Source organism: Hyaena hyaena, unplaced genomic scaffold (assembly GCF_003009895.1).
Source record: "Hyaena hyaena isolate Hyena2069 unplaced genomic scaffold, ASM300989v1 scaffold_69, whole genome shotgun sequence".
NCBI lineage: Eukaryota > Metazoa > Chordata > Mammalia > Carnivora > Hyaenidae > Hyaena > Hyaena hyaena.
This window is the reverse complement of record NW_024080702.1, coordinates 3,075,648-3,092,446: the sequence shown is the minus strand read 5'-3', so window position 1 is coordinate 3,092,446 and position 16,799 is coordinate 3,075,648. Positions and strand designations below refer to the sequence as shown.

At 49.7% G+C, this 16,799-nt stretch overlaps 1 protein-coding gene across 1 annotated transcript in view; it reads right to left on the bottom strand.

Moving 5' to 3' along the window:
* Nucleotides 1–16,799, bottom strand: part of LOC120232338 (collagen alpha-1(XXII) chain) — a 334,176-nt gene that overhangs the window by 59,783 nt on the left and 257,594 nt on the right. The window contains exons 41-44 of the mRNA XM_039232993.1: nt 11,630–11,665; nt 10,253–10,306; nt 9,044–9,088; nt 4,995–5,042 (exon numbers count right to left, since the gene is read on the bottom strand). Of these exons, the coding sequence (XP_039088924.1) occupies nt 4,995–5,042; nt 9,044–9,088; nt 10,253–10,306; nt 11,630–11,665 (183 nt within the window). The remainder of the gene's footprint in view (nt 1–4,994; nt 5,043–9,043; nt 9,089–10,252; nt 10,307–11,629; nt 11,666–16,799) is intronic.

Here is a 16,799-nt window from a genome sequence, read left to right as displayed (position 1 = left end):
GAAATGGGCAGAAGACATGAACAGACACTTCTCCAAAGAGGACATCTAGATGGCCAACAGACACATGAAACAATGCTCAGCATTCCTCCTCATGAGAGAAATACAAATCAAAATCGTACTGAGATACCACCTCACGCTGGTCAGAGTGGCTAAAATGAGCAAATCAGAGAACTCTAGATGCTGGCGAGGATGTGGAGAAACGGGCACCCTCCTACACTGTTGGTGGGAATGTAAACTGGTACAGCCCCTCTGGAAAACAGTGTGGAGGTTCCTCAAAAAATTAACAGTAGAACTCCCCTATGACCCAGCAATTGGACTCTTAGGAATTTACTCAAGGGATACAGGACTGCTGATGCATAGGGGCACATGTACCCCAATGTTCATAGCAGCACTCTCAACAATAGCCAAAACATGGAAAGAGCCTAAGTGTCCATCAATGGACAAATGGATCAAGAAGATGTGGTTTATCTATACCATGGAATACCACATGGCAATGAGAAAGAATGAAATCTGGCCAGTGTAGCAACATGGATGGACCTTGAGGGTGTTATGCTGAGTGAAATAAGTCAGGCAGAGAAGGACAGATACCATATGTTTGCACATATAGGAGGATTAGGAGGAACTTAACGGAGGACCATTGGGAAGAAGGGGAAAAATAGTGGGGGAGAGGGAGGGAGGCAAACCATGAGAGACTCTTGAATGCTGAGAACCAAGGACTGATGGGTGTGGGGAGGGAGGGGGGAAATGGGCCTGGAGGAGGGCACTTGTGGGGATGAGCACCGGGTGTTATATGGAAACCAACTTGACAATAAATTATTTTTTAAAAATGTTTATTTTGAGAGGGAGAGAGAGAATGCAAGTGGGGTAGGAGCAGAGAGAGAAAGAGAGAGAGAGAGAGAGGAGAGAGAGATTGAGAATCCCAAGCAGGTTCTGTGCTCAGTGTAGAGCCCGATACAGGGCTTAATCCCACGAACTCCTCGATTGTGACCTGAACCAATATCAAGAGTTGATGCTTTACTGACTGAGCCACCCAGGCACCCCTCTTATTTAATCTTTGAAGAGCCTTTAGAAATCTCCTACACCAAGAAGCCTTCCTGATTGCTTCAGATGGGGACTGCTTCTGACTCTAGCTCCCACAGCCCCAGGAACTCCTGCTATCGAAGCGCCTGCCTCACTGCTGAAGTGGTCCATGTACAGCTCCGTCCCCTCCACACTGACCAAAAAGAAGGTGTGAGCTCCCAGAAGACAGAGGTAGAGTTGCTTTATCTTTACGTGTCCAAATCAGAGCAAAGAGCCGTCCTCTGATCACGAGTTCAATAAATGAATGAACTAGCCAACCCAACCTGCCAGCCACCTGCCCATCTGACCTTCTGGTGTCCTCCTGTGCCATCTTCTCTTAGCGGGTGGTCTGAGCAGCTGGTTGACTGTTTTTAGAGGCTGAGGAGTGCCAAATATTGAGGCGTATGGAGTGAAGATGAAAGAGACAAACCAAAATATACTGGCTTCGGTTGGTGTACTTTGTTTGGAAGAGTAGCAGATTTGGGATGAAATCCCCTACTCCTAGACCTTCTCCAGTAGTTCTTTCAAATGAGGTGCCTCCACGGAAGTCTGCCGCTACGGGTGTATGCTGCATAGGAGTGGGACTAAGCTGGGGGCACCACGGATTCTGGTCACTGAGATGTTGCTGGCACTGAAGGCCACAGTGGTGATCCAGAACCATTCTCTGTGGTGGGATCCACACCCCAAAGGGGACATCTAGATCTACCTAATATAAACCCTCCCGGCCTCCCTGTTTCTTTCCAATTTCTGGAGGGCTCTCAGCCTGGGTATGTCCTTACAGAGTCTGAGTAGGATGGCTCATTGAAGATGAGCAGATGATCGCTGAAGATGATAGCAGTCCCCAGACTTAACAGTGGGTGCTGGCCTTACCACCCTGACTCAGTCCTGGAGTCCAGGGAGCACAGGGAGAGCAGACCTCAAGCTGCATCCTACCTGTGCTCACTCTGTCCCCTGTGCTCCTGGGGCCCTCAGTCCCTCCTGGCCCTGGGCTACCCCGAAGGCCTTGAGCCTAAACAGCGTCCTGTTCGCAGGAGACCACTCGGAAGCCTCCGCCCTCCTGGGATCCTGGCTTCACCCCTCTGAGCCTCAGCCTCCCAATCTGTGAACTGAGGACCTCAAAGTCCTGTGAGAAATAAACGAGACAATGCATGAAAAATGCCTGACCCCATGCCTGGTACATGGTGACAGCACCAAGAATTTAGCTGCGAATGTACCACTGCGACTTCTGTTATTATTTCCCTCCCTGAATCTACTGTCTTGCCTCATCTGCCGATAAGATGCCCTTGATCATTGACACTGGCTGCCAACTCCTCTCCTGAACTGAGCTGTTCAGGCAACTCACGCCATCCCTTTGAGCCTATTTCCTTATCATAGGGTCCTTCTCCTTATTTCGGAGATTGTTGCAAAATCTAAATGAAATCATGCAGGAAGAGGCCTTGTCCCGGAGGGCTCCTCATGTAAGATCTATAAATGCTGATTCCCTCTGGTCTCTACCCCCTTCCTTTTGTCTGGGATGTTTTATCAAACCCAGCTCACTGGGTCAGCGTGGTGCACTGTACCAGGTAAATGCACCACAAAATGCCTACCAAAGGGAGGAACGCCACAGACTTCGTTTTGTGAAGAAAGCCGTTGCTTTCCAGGAGTAGAGATGACCTAGGTCATCTTACCCCGTCTCTTCCCAGATACCTGAATCCTAGCTGTGATATTCCTGCCAAAGGGCCACCGTGCAGCCTCCAGGTGACAGGCAGGAAACTCCCCACCTGTCTGTACTTGATCGGGCAGCTGTCACAAGTTCTGGCCCATGCAAGATGAAGTCAGATGACAGGGGCGTTAAACACAAGGGTCTGCAGTTGGACACACTGGGTTTGGGTCTTGGCACTGCCATTATCCGGCTCTGCTACCTTGAACAAGTAAGAGCCTTCCCCAGCTGGCCTCAACCTCCTCCTTTGTAAAATGCAGACGTGACAGCGCCCACCCACTGGGGTTGTTTGTGAAGATCAGATGAAATAATATTTATTCAAGGGAGCCATCTGATGGAAACATCCCGAGGATGACCTCGCTGGGCACAGATTCAACTGTTGGGAGTTCATTTAACAGGGGCTCTTAGGAGATGAACTTTCTACCCAGGCAGTTTTCCAACGATGAGAATGAAGTATGTGATGCTATAAAATTCCTTGGGGCAGAGATAAATATTCTTTAATAAAAGATGCCTTCTCAGCAAGGGAGGGACTTGCCACCAGCCACCCGGACCAGACCGGCAGGCTTTGACCTACATGAAAATGGCAGCATCTGGCTATAAATTAGGGAACAATAATAGCACTCTCTGCTGACCTGGGCAAACCCACTCGGCCCCAGGCTGTTATCTACAGGGCTTCCAGGCAAAGCGCAGCTCCATGGCTTCAGCAAGCCGCAGGTGCTACCGTGAATGTGGGTGCCCAGTTCCCTCTGGGGTCCCCAGCTGCTCTGATGAGCACAGCTTCATCCTGTAGCAGGTAAGGAAGACCAACTTGACCATCTGTCAGTTTCAGTGCTGTAGCCATGAAGCATGAGGCTCCACACTGCTGTTATCATTGGCAGAGAGGTTGGGACATCTCGAGGTTGAAATCGTTGCAGGGGAAGGACAGGGCTGATACAAACCCAGCTCCCTCTACAGCAGTGGAATTATGAGAAATGATTTAGGCTCATAAAAGCCTGCGATCAACAAGGAACTGAATCAATAGGTAATGATTTCTTGTCATGTCCTTGACTGTGAAAAAAGCTTCCTCTTGTCAATTAAAATCAGGAAAGAGTCCTACTACTACTTTTTAAAAAAATAAAACGTATAAATTTCCTTCAAGGAATCTCAATGTGTACAGAGATTACAAATCTCAGGCTTCTGGAAAGGTCTTCTTTTCTCTTTTGTTTTCCTCCCTCGCTGTCAGGCATGAACTCTGTTTTCTTGACATCACCCATGTGTTTGGAATGCAGGAAATGAGAAAGAGGCTGATCACACAAATGCCAAGCTTCACCCTAAATTAAGACAAAGGCTTGACACAGAGCCAGGAAACGGGTCCTCACCACTCACTGCAGTGGGACTGTTCTTTTTGAAGGACAGATCTTACCCATCTGTCTCGCTCTCAGCCTGTCCTGGCCTCTACCATTTAAGGCCTGAGGCCCTTGTCCAGGCACCTGGGCACCTAGTGGTCGTTGGTCGATCTCAGCAGAGGGGTGTCCAGCTTCTCAAGGCTCCTGGCGCTCATGGACAAGGTGGACAGGTTCTGAAAACTGGCTAAATCTGAACCCAGATCCGGTCTCCTCCCGGCCGAGGGGCCCGGCAGCAGCCTCCCCCTCCCCGCACCTGCACCCTGGCCCTTGCATGGGCAGAACGCACACCCAAGCTGCCTGACTCTGCCTATGGCCCCCTGTTCAGAACACGACAGACAGCCCTGTGTGGGGTTAGAGGTCAGTCTCTCAAATCAGCGAGGACTGGATTCTGCATTTAGAAAGCTACCGACCTTCAATGTCTCAACACAAGCGGTACGAATCTCCCAGAGCAATTGTGGAAGAGATGCACACCCCGCATTCAGCACAGCCCCGCACAGGAGAACTTTCTGTGATGACAGAAATGCTCTGTATCTGCATCGCCCCAACAGGACAGGCTCAAGCCACCTCTGGCCGTCACTCACTAAGAACGAGGCTAGTGACACCAAGGACCTGAATTTTAAATTGTATTTGATTTTAATTAACTTAAACTGACACACGTGGCTGGTGGCTGCCAGACGAGAAAGAGGATTTAGCACCTCGCCAGGCACGCAGGGAGCTCCCAACGAACGGGGCCGCTGTCCTCACTGACACGGGCATACCGGTGTTCAAACAAAAACCCCCACAACTAATGGAGATCTCCAAACCGCCATCACCATTTTCAAAACGCATGCACATTTACTTCATGCTTTTACCTTGACCAAGAGATTTATGTCCCCTGGAGACAGCAGTGAAGAAGGCCCCTGCCAAAGTAAAAATAAGTCAATATGGACATACACCCACGTGCACACAGTGTATCCCGTTCTTGCTCACATAGCGTAAGGAGTTCAGAATGTGCACTGTCACGCAGAACTCATCTATGCCCTGCACAGGATGCAAAGAGCCCTGCGGGCATCCCACGCAGGGGAGGCACGGGAAGAAGTCACTTCTGAGGTAGCTTGTATGTCTGATTGACATCAGCTTTTCTGGTCCCTAGTCTCCTTCTGCTGGCCCTGGTGGCCTCTCCTCCAGTCCCCATCAAAACCTCATAGGTCATATGGGTGCAGATGGGTAAGAGCTATTGCTTTCAGTCATTTACAACCTAGTATGAATTTAAAGCCACTTTTCTAGCTCTCCCCAGTGAAATCACTTTCTAAACCTCACCCTTCATTATGGGTTAAAGGTGTCTTAACTCTGGGAAGGAGATTTTATTAGTCAGGGGTAATTACAAAACCTCGGAAGGTATGTATGTAGAAGCATGCAGGTCACCAAATTCACATTCAAACCCCCTGGGCTGGAGGGTGCTGTGTGAGGATTATGGGCAAGGGGGGGTGGAAGCTGGGTTCATACGGGGGTGTAAGGAACACACGGCTGGAGGGAAAGCAATGCTTAAAAGGCAGCCGCTGAAGGGAAGAGGGAATTCTTAGGTGGAACTGGAGTAGGCAGACACGGTATGTTGCAAAGTTCTAACTTCCGCCACAGAGAGAGAGTGCCCGAGAACCCCCTCTCCAGGGGAGAGCGTAGATTTTCCTCTGTAACAGGGAAGCCCTTGGCCACAAGCGAGTGCGCAGTGCTGTGTCTTCTGATGAAGTCTACGTTCAGGTTTATGAATTACGAGTCGTCTCTAGCATCTTGGGGACTCGGAAACCAACACCACTTCCCAGGCTACCAAACCCCTCTCCCTGACCCCCCTCCCCTGGGCTCCCGTCACACCCTACAGCTGACCAAGCCGTGTGTTGGTGGCACCCGGCACGTTTGCTCAGGATAACCTTGGTAGTGACGGTGGATGTGTGTGGCCTCCCGGGCTCCCGTGCACAGGCGCTCTATCGACCCTCTGGGCTGTGACCCAAGGTGCACACCCGGGACGGGGGACTGGCAGACTCCGATTTGGAGGTGCCCAGGCAGGGCCAGCCCCACAGGCGGAGCTCACTTTGGGTGCGGCTGCTACAGCCAAACCCCAGACCTTCCTCGTTCTGAGTGAGACCCTCTGCAGGAAGGCCAACCTCTGCAATATTGTTTATTAAAACTTTAATTTAAAAGCAGAAAGAGGTTTTCTCCTGAAGCCTTACTTTTGTTTCCCCGGGAAGTTAATAACCAACCATAGAGGATCCATATTGTTCAAACTGGGACATGCTCATGCTGCTGGCATTGCAGGGGCTGCGATGTTTCCTTGTGGGCGTGAGAGACCCCGCACCCCCCCCCCCCCATATAATCCGAGTAGGGCCACACCGACCACACGGCCGGGCAGCACTCAGAGAGGCAGAGACGAGGGGGCGCGGATGATCAGTCTGGCTGCAGTGGGACCCTGGGGAAGACTAATTACTGCCTTGTCCCCATTTCCATAAACCTCTTGGGGTCGGTCACTAAGAATATACAGGATCCGTTCTGGGGGCTGCAGTGCCTCCCGAGGGGGCACAAGGTGCTTAGCCGTCTGCCAGGCTGGCCTCTGAGAAGTCGCTCACACGTGGATCCTTCCAGGCGCGATGGACAGGTGGGCCGACACACGGCGGGAAGTGGCGGGGCCAGTGTGAGCCCTCCTTACCTCCTGCTGTAATGCTCGCCAGCTCCCGGGACAGAGGCTGGAAATGCAGGACTGACCGACACGGGGGTGACCCACGGTGGCCTCGTGACTCAAGGTGGGACGGTGCTGTGGTGCAGACCCCCGGGGGGCCAGCCCAGGACTGCCTTTCCCCCGCCCTGTCCTGCCTCCCTCGGTCCTCATGGGCTTCACCCTCACCCCTTCCACTGCCCAAGTGTCCCCACCAGATGCTGCCGTTGAGGGGGCCCAACCCTGGGGGGTGCCCAGCTCAGGAACCCTGGGGGTGCAGTGCCAGACAAATGCTCCAGAACCGTAAAGTCTGGACTCAGCCAGCCAGGGGCGTCCAAACACGCCCACCCTGGCCTTGCCAGCTCCTAACAGGTAACCTCGACGCCCTTGGACACCCCGCCCGGTAAGGCTTGGCTGAGGTTCCCATGCTGGCAACACGCCATGCTTCTCCCGAGCACCTGCTGTCCGCACCATCCCAGGAAGCTGCTGGGAGTGAGGTGCTGTCCCCACGAGCCAGAGGGAAGGCACGCTGGGAGCCCTGCGCCCCATGCCTGTGCCCTCCCGGGGCCGCCTGTACCCTCCCTGCATGAGGAACTGCCGTCGTCACCACGAGCAGAACTGCGTTCCTGAGTCTGGGAGTCCTCCCAGTGACTCACTGAGCCTGAGGGGTCTCAGGGGCTCCCTCTGACCAGCAAGAGCACAGAGACCCCGACAGCTACTGGGATGTATCTGGGACCATTTGTGGGCAGGGCATTCGGTGAATTCAAAGGTGATCAGAAACAGACTTATTTCTTCTCTCTCCTCTCTCTTTCCCCTTCCTCCCCCCGCCCCTGCCCCCCGGAGGTGGCCAGCTATAAGAGAGTCATGCTTGTCCACACTGCCAGCAGTCTGTGCTGACTTAGGTCTCTTTGCAGAGAGGGGTCAAGGTCTAGATTTGGCAGAGGTCATTTGAACCCCCATTTAGCTTCCGGCCTGAACCTTCCCCTCCCCCTGCGTCACCAGGCTAATGGCGTGGCTTCTGCGGGGTCACTTTGCTGCTGCGAAGCCGGCTTGGGCAGAAGAGGAGGGTGAGCAAGCTGTCCCTACCCCCCCACGTGACCTGTTATGTGTCCCACAGGTACGGCCTCCGGGACCCTTCTGAACAGACCAGGGTCCCCACCTGGGTCTCCTCTGTTCCCCAGCATCCCAGGAGAGGCTGTGATAGTTGCTGGCGCCCACAGCAGCCTCTGAGCCCCGGGTGCTTGTCTGAGTCCTCCAGGTCAGGCTTAGAGGACTCACACTCTCAGGTCCAGCTCGAGCTGAAACTTCTAGCAGGTGAGCATCCTGGTTTCAGAACCAGACTTATGGTCTCGACCATGTGACCTCAGAATCCCCAGCCCTGATGCTACGTCTCTTCCCTCCTGGGTAACGTCTTTCAGGGGGTCAGTGGACCAGGTTCTCCTGTGTCTGCACTGCTGCCTGCCCGCCTGGACTCTCCTCCTCACTGCTCCTCTCTGGGAGGCCCCCCAACTCCATCCCATGGCCAAGTCACTGGGCCAAGCCTTTGGGCTTCTCTGCCAACAGCCACATGGGGTATAAACACGCTGCACGTGAGGGCGCCTGTAGGAGCCGTGCGCTAGACCGCCAAGAAGCCGGCGCGCAGACCAGCCATTTCCCCTGCGACCCCGTGGATTCCACCATTCCCACCATGTAAAGGGGGTGCTGGATGGTGCTCTCATTACTGGATGGGGCAGGAATTGGGCCACTTAGGAATTTGCAATGTATACTGGGATCCACTTGCCCACCCCCAGATCCAGCCTTGACCCTGTCCTGCTCAGCACCCTCAGGCATGGGGAACGAGTCGTGGGGCTAAGCGCCTGCTGGCCTTAGCTGAGGTGGACAAGGAGAGCCACCATTGGGAAACTGGGGTTGGGGACACCCTGCTCCCACCCTGGGCCCAGCTCTCGGGCAATGACCTTGAACCCACAACGACAGCTACAATTTGGCAGCCCTTCCCCACGCTTGTGCTCTTTCTTGGTGCTGGAAACAGGGGTCGCAGTCATGTCTGCCCCCACTGGGGCTGGTCTCTGGGCCCCCCGGCATCTTGGCTCAGCCCCCCGCCCATGGCTCTGTAAGAAGTCCCTCCTTCAGCCTCTCAGACCATCTGAGTTGCGCTTTATTCTCACTGGAGCCCTGACTTGAGAGTTAATATTCATCCAGAACAGTGAGATGACATACTGGTTTGCCAGGAGGCCCTCTTTCTCCCGGATTTCCTGGTACGCCCTAGGAGAAGAAAGAAATGAAACATTAACTGTGCTAAGCACATCATCCGGAGCCACTCTACTCATGCCCCCTCCCCAACCTCTGTATCTGCCAAGTGTAACTGGGTAGAAAAAAAATCACCCAACCATAAAGACTGGCACCAATAAAAATGCATGGTTTCCAATCTCAGCCGAGCACTCAACCCTTCCCAGAAAGTATTCAATTGCGGCAAATATTTAGACTACGCCACCCCTCCTGTGACTCCTATCCAAAATGCAAAGCTGCAACCAGCTCGTGCGCACATTCTACCATCCTTCTCCAAACACAGGTGGAGGGGCCGGCTTGGAGAGCAGAATGGAGAGTGTCATAACAGCACACTGAGATTGGGGCAGGTAAATGAGAATATGTGGACAGGTTCTAGAGGGTAACTTCCTTCTCTGCAGTAGAGCCAAGGAAGGGAAGGGGAGGGTGATTTACCATCCTTGCCTGTAGTGAACTGAAACTAGAGATGGAGAGATGCATGTCTGAGAGTAAATACTACCACTTAATGGTGCCAGACGTCTTTGCTTCATAGGGACTCACTGTCGCCATCGAATCATTTGGTCAGAGGATGTGGTGAGCAACACACGGGTGTTACTTGACACCTAGGGTGACCTAGGGTGACCTAGAGATGTAGGAAACACAGGGCCCCTATCTTCTAGGGGCTTAGATCTATCTAAGCAGGAGCCAGACAATGGATACTAAGAGATGATTATCGTCACAATGTCAGAAGTGATGCATCCTTAGCATCAGGTAAGAGAGAAAGCCATTGCAGGGACAGAGCAGGAATAAGCCCGTGGAGAACAAGTCCATGGCACCTGACTCGAGCAGAAAGGACCAGCTAGGTATGTAAGGAAATTGACCCCCCAAAACGGGAGACATTATATGGGACGCTAGGAGCTAACAAGGTTCTGAAAGTGTAACACAAAAGCATAAAAAGTAAAACTAGACAACATAAAGTCACAGGTCACAATCAACAGAAGATCAGAATTCTAAAAATGTTGCTGGGGAAGGGGTAGGGATTAATGGAGAACTGTTGCTCCGGGGGCTCCCTGGTCAAGGGGAGGCTGGGAGATGGTGGACGGGGGCTTCCAGGGGATGTCCGTAAGAACCTCAGCTGAGCTGGTACCATTTCTCTTTACTTACGTCCTGGCCAGCTGGTCCCTGGGGGCCGGGGAATCCAGGTAAGCCTCGTGATCCCTGAGAAAAAAGAAGGTAAGCCACTTGCCAACAGCTTAAGCAAAATAAGGTCCCCATTTCCTTGGCAATAGTTGGTTCCTGTTGTACAAATGGCCTGTTACTGTGAGGAATCTGATAATGCGTGCACCAAAATTCTCTGCTCAGTGATTACCCCACACAGAGAATGTTCTGGAACACCTTCACTGTGTGCCTTCCTGCCCAGGCCCCAGGAGGAAGGTCCTTTCCTCGAGTGGAAGGGTCAGAGGGTCAGCTCCTGCGGTGAGCGCACCGAGGCTCACTCCTCTGCGTCTGATGGGTGGCTGGCCGGCTCTGCACAGTGCCCGGTGCTTAGAGGACATTTATTACTTTTTATTAGAAAATCACTCCCATTCTGTTTAAAATTTCTGGACAATGTCAGTCACAAATATTTTTCACTGTGGATCTCCCTTCCTGTGGCAATCTTCCTTAGACAGAATCACCTCTCTGTCTTGGCAGGTGCTGGAACTGTGCCCCACGGCCACCCAGGAGCGAACCCTGCCCCTCTGAGGACTTCCCAGGTGTCCCCTTCACACCGACCCCTCCGAAGAAGCCCCACCTGCCGTTTCATCAACATTATTGCTACACTACAGTGACTTGCTCTGAAATCTGATGGGTCTCAATCAACTGCTCTGAGCCTCCGTTTTCTCACCTAAAAAAATGGGTATAAAAACCCAATTCCTGGGTTCAGAAATCACTTGAATGCACAGAATTTTCATGCAAAATATGTCATCATAGGCGCTAATCTGCGGCTCCTCCCGTTCTGGGGTGAGTTTGTAGAAATTCACATTCTCCCAGTAAATGCATGCATATGCTTATCATCAATGGCGGCCGCTCCATAGAACAAATGTTTACTGAGACTCTCCTGTGGCTTCACCACATTCAGTCCATCGAAACCCAGCAAAGGCCTGTGGGTCTTACTATGCCCACTTTATAGATTAAGAGAGATCCCCTACTTGATCAGGATAATGTGGCTGCGGGTGGTGAAGCCAGGATTCAAAATTAGTTCTGCTGGAAATTAGATTAAATTCGTCAAGCCACATTGTCCCTCTGTGAGGCAGAGATGCCAAAAAGCAAAGCCAGTCTCATTCCGCCTAACTCTAGCACAGACACACTGGATTTGATGGCCGCCCCTCCCCTTCCCACTCAATCCCCCCAGAGACTGGTGGTTACTTTCTAGAGATCAGCACTGTTTCATGTTAGGCATCTGCAGAAACCACTTTCATTTAGCTGCCCCGATTTAAAATTGCTTTCATTAGAACAGAATTTCTTCGTTAAGCCCAACCCCTCCTTTTACTCATACTGTACCGGGGGCCCTTTGTCTCCTGGTGGTCCAGAAGGTCCCTAAGAAACAAATAAACAAACAAAACAAGGAAGTAGAGTCAGAATAAAATGTTGCTTTAAACATGCTGTAGTGTTTATTTCCAAGTGGGGTCTTTAACTGTCCCTGAAGGAGTAGCTAAACTGCCCCCAGCACACCTGCTCACCCCGCCCAGAACGCCACACCTGGAGGTCTTCCTGGAACTTCCTCTGTTTGCGCCTGAACACGTACCACCCTATCCCAGCACCCACGTGGGTCCTGACACCTGAGCTAGTTAGTAGCTCTGGCTCAGGGTGGGAGCCAGCATCCCAGGACCCTCGCGCGGTGGCCCGTCCTGCCTGGGGGACGCTAGGGGCTCACTCAGGGCCAGACTCCCCAGCCTGGCCTGCGTTGGCCGAGGCTGCTGTGGTGCCTCCCACCTCCTAAGAGGGGATGTCCCCCACCCCGGTCTGCCCTCCTATGAGTGCATCCAGCTTAGGATTTGGCTTCTGGATGTTGCATCTAAGGCGTGGCCATTGCTTAAGATGTTAGTGTGTGGTTTCAGGCCCTCCCGTGAGCGGAATGCTCCCTTGCCCTGAGTCTTCCCTACACTGTGCTTCTGCGTGGAAGGGTCTGCCCCACTTTTCTACCTGGACACATTCTTGTCACACTTTGGCTCTCAGTCGAGGTGTCACCACCTTGGAAAGCCTTCCCTGGCTCCTTACGGGATGCTCATGAGAGATGGTCCCCCAGCCCCTCCACACACCCCATCCAGGACACAATGCCGGGGACCATCCCCAGGTCCTGGCTGTCTGTCTCCCCACTGAATGGCTGAGCGCCGCGTGGTCAGGTGGGCACTGAGCCGGCTCAGCAGGGTCTCTCCGGCACTCAGCACAGTGCCCCATGGCCGTCACAACACAGGGGAGCACAGCAAATGGCACTCCATCAGAATGAACATTTTAGAGCCTAGGCACCTTAGAATCAGGTGTAATCACCCCCACTTTTCACTGATGATCAGAGGAAGGCCAGAGGAGATGGGCTTGCCGAAGCCACACCGGGAGTCTTGACAGTGGGGTTAACACACTTCCTGCTCAGTCTAGTGTACACTGCATCTCCCTGAGGCAGAGCCCAGGAGAACTTCCCAGATAGTCCCAAGAGGAAGAGGGAATGCACATCAATGCATAGGTTTCTGGCAATGTGACAAGCCAGGTAACCTAAAAGTCCACCTATTAAATATGTTGCAGATGGGGTGGCCCAGTTGGCTCAGTCGGTTGAGCGTCTGACTCTTAATTTTAGCTCAGATCATGATCCCAGGGTCGTGGGATGAAGCTCCATGCTCAGAGTGGAGCCTGCTTGAGATTCTCTCTCTCTCTTTCTCTCTCTCTCTTTCTGCTCCTCTGTCCCTCTCCCCAGCTCACATGTGCGCTCTCTCTCTGAAACAAAAAGTCGTTCCAGAACTACCTGATAAAATGGAGGAAGCATCCTCTTAAGTGCACTGCAGAAAGGAGGGGGGCGGTCTCTGAGGCCTAAGGGCAAGCAGGTAAGTCAAGCAGGTAAGATAAGAGACCTACTTCCACTGCGGGTCTATTTGACTCCAAAGCCACTTTCCCTGCCTTATTTCTCCTTGGCTCTGCCATGTGTCAGTCAATGGTATACATTGGCCAACACACACACATCTGCAGTCTACCCTCTTCCAAGTAGTTCTCTGCTGAAACTTCTCTTATTCCTCAAGGAAAGGACCTAGGGACAACTGATTACCAGCCCCACTGCCAGGTCACTTTAGAGGCACCGTTAGCTCCAAATGAAACTCCACGACCTCCCTCAAGCACTTGTTCATTTAGATTGAGCTCCAAATTCCTCCCTTGTGTTACTTAATACAAAATCCTCCATGTGAGAGATGGATTCTGTTGTCAAAAAGGCATTCATTTCAAATCTTAGCTTTATCGATTATTAGCTGTTTGACCTTGAGCAATGACTTCGTCTCTCCAAGCTTCAGTCTCCTCACACGGAACACAAAGCTAGATGGCCACCTTGCCTTGAGTGATCAGAAGTCAAAACAGATTCGTAGAGAACTAGGCCATTCCATGGCCCACCCTCACAGCTCTTTTATCAGGATACTTTTAAGAAATTTAATAAAAGTGTTGAGGAGGATTATATGGTGGCATTCCTAAACATGAAGCCTGAACATGTTTTCACCAATCACAACCCTCTTTTCCAAGATTATGCCCTCTGATATGCTTGCTTAAGAGCCACTTTATCCCAACACACGTATCTTGGCCTTTGATACCATGTTCCACTAGAAGAAAACCCCGCTCCTTGGAGAAATGACTGATCTCAGATCTGGACAAGGAATGTACACAAATCTAGAGCACCTTGTCATTCCAAGGAGCAAGGACACTATCAAAGACCACAGGCTTGTGTCCCGAGTACTTAGGGTCAACTGGGATAAGCTCCTATTGGCAGCGGCTAAGACAATCTGTGCATCAACAGAAAGATAACCACAATATATAAAAACACATCAAATGTATTTGAATCCATGGGTTCAAAATTACTGATGAAGAACAAAAGCACCTAATTAATCATCTTTGCAAGACACTAGGGAATCAAGTCATTATCTGAAAATTATTGAAGGAGAAGACTGGAACATTCCATATGAATTGAACCATATGAGTTGTACCACTGAATAAGTAAATTATAATTGAGGGACCTTTCCTCCATCTAGAAGTATTCTAGCAGATACATAAAAAAGAGTTGGGAGAACAAGAAAGGCATCAATTTGCAGCCCTTGATGTGCTAATTGATCTAAGCATTGGACATCAAAGGGTAAGAACATCACAACAAGAGAGACCACCAGATATCATGTGCTTCCTGACGGAAGAACACGCTCCCTGTGAAGTCTTGCCAAACACATCAAGCCTGAATCTGATCAAGGCTCTAGGCCCAATTACTGATGGATAGGAAATACAGGCACAGAGCAGTGTGTTAAGCTATTAAATTAGCAAATTCCAGACTGTGGGATGCTCTATGAGACCAAAAAATAAATCTTGTTTCATCAATAAATAAATTGAAAAGGAAAGAAAAAATGATGGAGGGAAGTCTACATATTTATAAAGGAAATTAAAAAAAATCAACCAATTACTGTTTCTATTTGGGTCTGGATTCAAACAAGAGAGAACTACAGAAGCATAGTATTTATGGAATAAATAGAAACTTGGCCATTGACTGGATATTTGATGATATTACAAAATTGCTTTGGGAAGCGTAATAATGAATTGTGGTTGCATTTAAAAAGTCATTATCTTTTAGAAATATGCCAGAATTATTTACAGATAAAAGGAAATACATCTGGGATTTGCTTCAAAATAATGGAGGGTAGTTGAGGACGAACAAGAAGCAATGGGCTTGGACAGGGATCCTGGTTGGTGGAACTCAGTGTGGCTGCATGGGGCTCATTTGGCTATTCTCCCAAAATATCCTTTTGGCATATATGGAATCCTCCTTGATAAATATACATATACATATAGCGTATGTGTATGTGTGAGTATATACTATACATATACTATATACTATACACTGTATGTATATTATGTATATTACACTACATGTATATATGTTTATATGTACATATTCTATTATGTACACTATATGTATATGTATACAATGTATGAGTATATACTATATGTATACTATATACTATACACTATATGTAATTATGTATATTATACTATATGTATATATACATATGTGTATGTATGTATACATATGTATATGTACATATTCTATTATGTACACTATATGTATATGTATACTATGTATGCGTATATACTATATGTATACTATATACTATACACTATACGTATGTTATACTATATGTATGTTATATACACTATATATATGCACTTTATGTATACTATATACTATATGTATATTATACTATCTGTATGTTATATATACTACTTAAATATAAAGTATATACCCTTGATAAATATAAGTATACATATAGTGTATGTGTGTGTATATACTATATGTATACTACATACTATATGTACATTATGCTATATGTATATTACATACACTATATATTATAGACACTACACAAATATAAAGTATATATACTTGATAAATATAAGCATATATAGTGCGTGCATAATGTGTGTGTATATACTCTATGTCTACTATACAGTGTACTGCACTAAAGGTATATTATACTGTATATATATTATATACACTATATATATACTATATGCATACTAGATACTCTATGTATATTATGCTACAGGTATATTACATACACTATATATTATACATACATAAAGTATACATAAATATAAGTATATATAGTGTATGTCTGTATATACTACATATATACACTATATACCCTATATATACATGCATATACTATATATACACACACACACACACACACACACACACACACACACTATATATGTAGTACACACACATACACACACACACACATGCATACACATGCACCACAACACTTCTGTTCTTTGCTGATAATTACAGCCAGGGAAAACTCACCAAACTGAAGGTCCCAAGAGGCTCTAGATACACTGAACCCTCTTTCTCTATGCTGCTATGCTACCATCACTGTTTCCCTCCTTTGAAGGTTGGTCATCTCTCACTGCCACCCCCTCCCCCCCACTGATATACCTAGCACCAAGGTGCATTTTCTGCTCCGTGGTCTCTTATCTGAACACTAACGTGTGCTGGGCTCTGTGCTGGGCTTGGGGGAAGTGCAGGTGGTCATCATGGAGGATGCCTACACTCGGTGCTCAAGTAAGGAAAAGCCCCCTTCTAATAACCAGCAGTGACTCAGTGGGTCTGGGTTGAGAGATGCCAGAGCTGTTGACAGCTGCCTGAGGGAGTCTGAGAGGCTTTACCCAGAGGTGCCGGGGGCGAGAGGCTGGGGGACGATGCTGGTGGGCTTCACAGGCAGAGAAGGGACAAGCACGACGCTGGCAGAGGGAAGGTCAAGCTTTGCGCAGGGAAGGGCAGTCCCTTTCCCTGACATGGGGATGCCTGGCAGCTGCAGACACACTTTCCCAGGGCAGCCGGGGTCTGTCTGGGTGAGAAGGGCCTGCAGTGCCCATTGGGAGAGGCCTCTGAGTTACTGATGGGCTCAGCTCCAGGCCCCAGGGTGGCATGGGCACGGGG